The sequence below is a fragment of the Lentinus tigrinus genome, assembly GCF_003813185.1.
Source record: "Lentinus tigrinus ALCF2SS1-7 unplaced genomic scaffold L226scaffold_124, whole genome shotgun sequence".
Classification (NCBI taxonomy): domain Eukaryota; kingdom Fungi; phylum Basidiomycota; class Agaricomycetes; order Polyporales; family Polyporaceae; genus Lentinus; species Lentinus tigrinus.
This window is the reverse complement of record NW_027138033.1, coordinates 1-6070: the sequence shown is the minus strand read 5'-3', so window position 1 is coordinate 6070 and position 6070 is coordinate 1. Positions and strand designations below refer to the sequence as shown.

General features: G+C 57.7%; 1 protein-coding gene across 1 annotated transcript; it reads left to right on the top strand.

Annotated features, from left to right (window-relative positions):
* Positions 1–18: 18 nt before the first annotated feature.
* L226DRAFT_577046 (uncharacterized protein) lies at positions 19–4999 on the top strand (the record flags this gene model as incomplete). The annotated part of the gene is made up of 13 exons (XM_067685500.1): positions 19–138; positions 189–661; positions 717–821; positions 1664–1701; positions 1749–1885; positions 1939–2133; positions 2189–2499; positions 2553–2655; positions 2712–2845; positions 2908–3284; positions 4590–4757; positions 4808–4899; positions 4958–4999. Coding segments are annotated over 13 exons (2295 nt in total), but the record flags the coding sequence as incomplete, so codon positions are not given.
* Between the last annotated feature and the right edge of the window lie 1071 nt (positions 5000–6070).

Below are 6070 nucleotides of genomic sequence, written 5' to 3'. Positions count from 1 at the left end.
GTCCGCCGACTGGAAGAGTTCGCGGGGGACACCCCAGAGGAGCGCGCAAGAGATACAGAACTATGCGAGAATGCGAAGAAAGAAACAGTGTTCCGGGAACACTACAGTGGTTACATCTGTGTCGTCCTCTGGTATCTGGTACGTCCTTCCCTGACAAGCGTCGAAAGCCTCGCTAAACAACAGAGCAGAACGGCCAACGCCCCGCAATCCTGTATGTGCGCCTCGGGGCAAGTCACACCATCGCGCTTCTGGAAGACGAACGGTTTTCAGCGATCTCACGCCGCAACGGTAATCCAGACGAAGTAGACGTCTGGGATCGCAAAAATACAGACTGGGTGACCTGCAAGGTCGGAGTTGGCATCCAGGTCCCGGAGGACGACCACACGCTTCTGATCCGCTTGCCCGACCTGCTCGCGCTGCCACTTTTGGGGGTCGAGATGGAGGCTCTGTACCTTGAGCACGAACTGATCGCGATGGACGACCCAAAGGTCTCCTCCAGCAAAGCGGTGGCACAGCAAGCGAAGCCTTTCGGGACGAGGAACGTGGGGAAGGAGGATGAGGTAGACATCGACCTGGTAGCGGAGCAGGAGCGTGATATCCTCAGCCAACTGAACAACGCCACTGTGAGGGTGGATAACCACAACGTGATTGATGTAGATGAGTACGCTAAGTACATCTAGACTAGCAAACATTTTTGATTGATGGCCGATACAAAGTGCCCCAGTGGGCGAGCATGCAAGGACCACTGGGGCAGGACTGAACACTGACAAGGAGCGCAGACAGGACGACCAAATGGCGGGCCATTCCGACGAGAGGTTCAGGTTCGTGTTTGGCTTACCACCACATAGGTGAACCATGCTGATGGCCATCATGTGTGCGAGGACAAGCACATCAACAAAGCCACCAGGTCGACCAGCAGCGGCGCAGAGCTGCAATACTGCGCGCCAAAGACGTGGCGGCGAGACGACCATCGGGACATTGCGGGGTGCTGCTGCTGAACCCAGGATGCCGACGCGGGCACTTTCGGTAGGCTAACGGTGTTGCTATTGAATAGCCGTCCTTGGGAATCTACAGACGCCCAGCGCGACCTATCGCACGCCGAAGCTCGCTATGCAAACGGAAGTGACGCGACCGGTGGCGGCATGGATGGCGCCAACGCTCCACAGTGCCACGTCGAACTGCAACAGACGCGGATTACGCGCAATATAGGATGAAAGGACCGATGGGGTGGACAGAACGGAGAAGCCGCGCTGCTGCGGCGACACTGCCGAAGCCGCGGTTGAAAACGATTATATATAAACACGTCTCGAGCGAAGGTCAACCGCAGCCAACCACGAACCCACAAACCCCCTGCCTCCTGGCCAGATAACGCCTGGCCAGCTAGGAAAGGACGCCACTAACTGGCATGGTTTGAGATTGTAGTGGTGGGGGGAAGAGAACGAGACTGGGTGAGTCAGACGCGCGCGGGCTGCAATATATCTGTAGAATAAGCGCCCCGGGTAACTCAGGTTGGCGATACCCGGAGGTCACGCGATATCGGAGTCACCCGGGGGTCGGCGAAGATCGGTGCCCAATTTGGGCCGTGGTGACTGAGGATCCAGACTTGCTTTCGTCCTTGTGGTCAACAACCCGGATTGATGGCACGCACGCGTCAAACGGCTAGCAAGAGTACGGGGGAAAGTGCTCCACGAGCAAAACTAGGTATGCAGGATTATACGAGAGACGAAGATGTCACTGACAGGTCGTAGCCAAGAGAAAGGCGGCACCCAAGCCCGAGGTGCCTGACAGCGAAGAGGAGACGGAGACGCCGTTGGCCGTGTCCAAACGGCTGAAGCTGCATGGCCCGAGAGGCGCGTTTGTAATAACAGAAGACACGCACGATCAGGTAAGCATGCACAGACTGCGGGATGGGGCGAAAACTGATTCATAAGGACGAAGTTCTGTCACCTTTGTCACAACGGCGGTGATCTGTTGGTTTGCGACGAATGCCCTCGAGTGGCCTGCAAAGCGCATTTTCCCGAGGTCTTGAACCTGACGGCAGAGGCTCTGGACGACCTGTACTTCCGATGCCTGGCTTGTCACTTCCACCGCGCGCCGCAAGGCAAGGACGAGGGCAAACGTAAGCCCTACTCGGTAGGTCACGCACCGACGGCAGGGCTGAGAAATGCGCTGATGATCTGAACCACAGGGCTTATACCGCAAGCACGAAGGTGCGCTGGTGCCCTTCCGCGACGAGCCACTGCGCGTGGTGGCCCCAGCTCACAGACCGCCGCAGAGTCGCGTCAACACCGCACCGATCGTGATCGTACATATCCGGCTGGCCGAATTTGCAGACGCAGGAAGTCCGGCCAGAGCTATGCATACAGTGCTGGATCCGTACTATCGGACTACCCGACCCGAGAAGCTGGTGTACATCGACGCCCCCTACTCTTTTGATACGGCTGAGGACGCATCGGAATTCCGCAAGGGGCTGAACAAGGAGCTAAGTGTACTCACGAAGTGCGCCCTTGCCATTCTTCAAAGGAGTCTGTCCACTGACGAACGCCTTACAGGCTTCCTGGCGCGCGGGTGATGGTCTTCATCTTCACACATTCCGAGGAGACGTCGGGAGACCTTTTTTGGAAAACGGGCGAGTCTTCTGATAGTCTTGAGGAGGTACGTATGAGTAGGATATCGGAAAGCTCGTCCACTAACGATATACATGCGCGAAGTGGTGGGGTAACGTGATTCCGGATAGGCTCATGAAAGCCGGAGCCAATCACGAGGTCAATCTGGCGATGTTAGCCTGCGGGTCCCTCGTCCAATCGACGACGCAACGCGACAAATTAAAACACCTCGCGGAGCGGTAAGTTTGCGAACCCACAGGACAGACATCGCAGGTTGCTAATCGTACGGATTGCGCTGCAGCATGCAAGTTAAGCGTGTCATCGCCTTCGGTGCTTCAGCTGTGCAGGCCTGCTTCACCGGGTCCTTTTTCATGAGCTTCGCCACGTCTGTGCTCATTGAAGGAGTGGTCCTCGACAACACGCACCTTGCGCGCCTTCTGGACACGTCGACTCTGCTGGCGCGGCACACATCTGTCTTGATATTTGCCCGACAGAGAGCGGGCGATGACCATCTACAGGTGAAGGAGTATACCTGGAGTCACAAATGCATCCAGCCGTGGGGACAGGTACTCCCGATGCAGTGTCCAGAGTGTGGATCCATCTACAGCTTCGTCGTCAAGTCCGCTCACGATGGGCATCAACACGCTCGCTGTTCGATCAAGGGGTGCTCGTATGTCAGTACGTACAAGAAGCACGCGGATCATGTCGCCGTCCACGCTGGCGAGCAAGGGATATGGTTGATGCGTACGTTGTAGCAGCAGGTTGGTTGGGTGGGTGTTCTGTGTTCTCGCATAGCGTATGACAGCACCATACCTGTAATGACCGCGACGGTTGGAATGGTGTCGCAGTTGCAGTCGATGTTATTGATCATTCTTGGTTGTCGTAGCCTACTCGTTGGTTCTTCAGGCGTGAACGCGGAATTTTCGAAGGCAGCGAGCGCGTCAGACTCTGGCTGTGTTTGGGCGAAGGAACTGAGGGGGGAGAGGACGTTGCGTGGATTTGGCGGTGAGCTAGTTCAGTCATTGATACAGAGCGCGGACTCACCGGTCGACAGCCGCAGACGTTCGGAAGCGAGGAACGGCTGAGGTTACAGCTTGCCGCTACTGCCGACACAAGTGAGCTGATGCGCCGAAGCGGCAGTGCCACGGTGGGTCCTGCAACTGTTGCGAGACAAGCGAGTCGAAGCATATACAAAGGGAATGAGGTCAGTAGCATGTGTGGTCTGCGCGGTGCGCCTGCCCAACCTACTGGCCTGTGGTTCTACGCACCTCGGTAGGAAAGTCCAGCCATTCCCAGCCGGGATACAGGGCGATTATGGTTGATTTGCAAAGCCACAGGAATTCTTTCACGCACGGGGGTTGAGTGCAGTACTGCATTGATCTGTTGGTAAGTCCGATGTGCATGTTTGCTCCGACCGCAGGCTGAATACCTAATGGCGTCGGCAGAGCAGCGGATGCAAATGATATCACGCACATGAGCGCGCCGAAAAATGGTCTTCTAACCCAGCCTCGGTGTCGTGCCTGTGTTGAGAAGGAAGGCGTCGTCGTAGGTACGCTTATATGGGCATCTATGCGAACGGCGTCCGCAGACAGTAACCGCGAGTTATTCATTGCTGGTGGTTTTTCAAGGAAACGAATGCGCTTGTGTGGACGTACATCGTGCCCAACGCCACACGTCGAAGAGTGCATGGTGGATCACAACGATTTTGCAAGACGTGGAAAAGATGGAGCTGTGTGGGTGGTCGACGGCGTTTTGTCTCGGGCGCGGTGAGCTACCTTGAGAATGTAATACCGATGGAATGTTTGCCGTCACACAGGGAAAAACAGGGACACTGAAGTGCAAATTGCAATTATGAAGACAGAGCAGGTAGCGGTTGAAGACTACGAGAAATACATTGACCTCGAGAACCAAACGCGCGCAAGGAGAACCTTAATGCCAACTCGGCGCTTTCTCCACCACCACCTGCTACACACTACACAACAGCTATCTTCACGAGCATGGGGCCGCGCTCGCCTTCAGAGGAGAACATGTGGAGGGATGTCAAGCCGGTTATCAAGAAGGGTAACAAGAACAAGCAAGAGACAGGGGGTGTGCCGGATGTCCAGGAGGACAGGATGGCGGTGAAGAACGATGTGCCCCCCGGAGCGTACGGTACGTGATGGATTATGAATTCTGACGTCCATGTCTGAAGGGTGCTGCAGCGTGTAGGAACACAGAAGCATGCAGAAAGACCGCGTTGGGTCGCCTGTGCGACGAGGTACGGACGTTCATGAACCGCGTGAGGCAGTTTGTGGTAGGTCGTGTATTCCGGGCCCCTCATGAGTGGTTCAAAGCTGACATTCTTCGTGCAGGTTAGAGACCCGCCAAAGCTGCTGACTCTGGAGAATCAGTAGCGGAATCCTGTCTGCTTGAGTGCTCGCGCATGACTTGTATGCATACCTCTGTACTTGCAACGACGACGTACCCTCTCATTAGCCTGCTTCGCTGTGTATGGCACACCGATGGACCGAGGGTGCATGGAGAGGGCGAGAATGAAGGAGGGAACAGGATGTGATTGGTAAAGTGAAACTAGTAAGTGTGCTCACTCCTCCTGCCGCTCTGCTCCATCTCCACCGACTGCCGCTGCCCTCCGCGCACGACCCGGACGACGCCACGACGAGCCCAAAAGCTCGTAGCGACGCCGGAGAGCCGGAACGAGCAGGAGCAGGACCGAGACGACGCAGATGCGTCGTCTCGTGCTCCCTCCACCTCTCCCCGCTCTCCTCGACCACCACCGCCTCCCGCGGCCCTCTGTACACGACCCGGACGACGCCGCCGCAAGGAGCTCAAAAGCTCCGAGCAACGCCTGGGCTGCCTCCTCCCTCGCCCTGCTCTCCTCGACTGCCACGGTGTCCGGCTGCCCTCGCGCCCGCTGTGCTCGACCGCAAGGTCCTACCTCTCCCCTGTGCGCGCGACCCGGATGACGGCACAAGGAGCTCGACAGCCCGCACTGACGCCCTTGAGCTGAAACGAGAAGAAGCAGGAGCGAGAGGGTGCAACTGCGTCGCCTCGTGGTGCGTCCTCCGCGTCCTGCTCTGCCCCACAACTACATCATCCCCGTGCCCTCATCGTGCGACCCACCACGCCACCAGGAGCTCAAAAGGTCGCAGCGACGCCGGAGAGCGCAAACGAGAAGGAGCCCAACCGCGTCCTCTCGCGCTCACTCCTGCTGCTCCCGCTCCCTCGTGCCGCACTCCTCCCCGACCACCAACTGCGGCTGTCCTCTCCGTGGGCCCCTGACGACGCCAGCAGGAGCTCAACAGATCACGCCGACGCCGGAGAGCCGAAACGAGAAGGAGCACGAACGAGACGGCGCAACTGCGTCGTCTGCCGCTCCCTCCTCCACGTCCGACTCTCTTCGATCACCACCGCCTCCCGCTTCCCTCTCCGCGCGACCCGGACGACGCCCCGGCGAGCTCAACAGC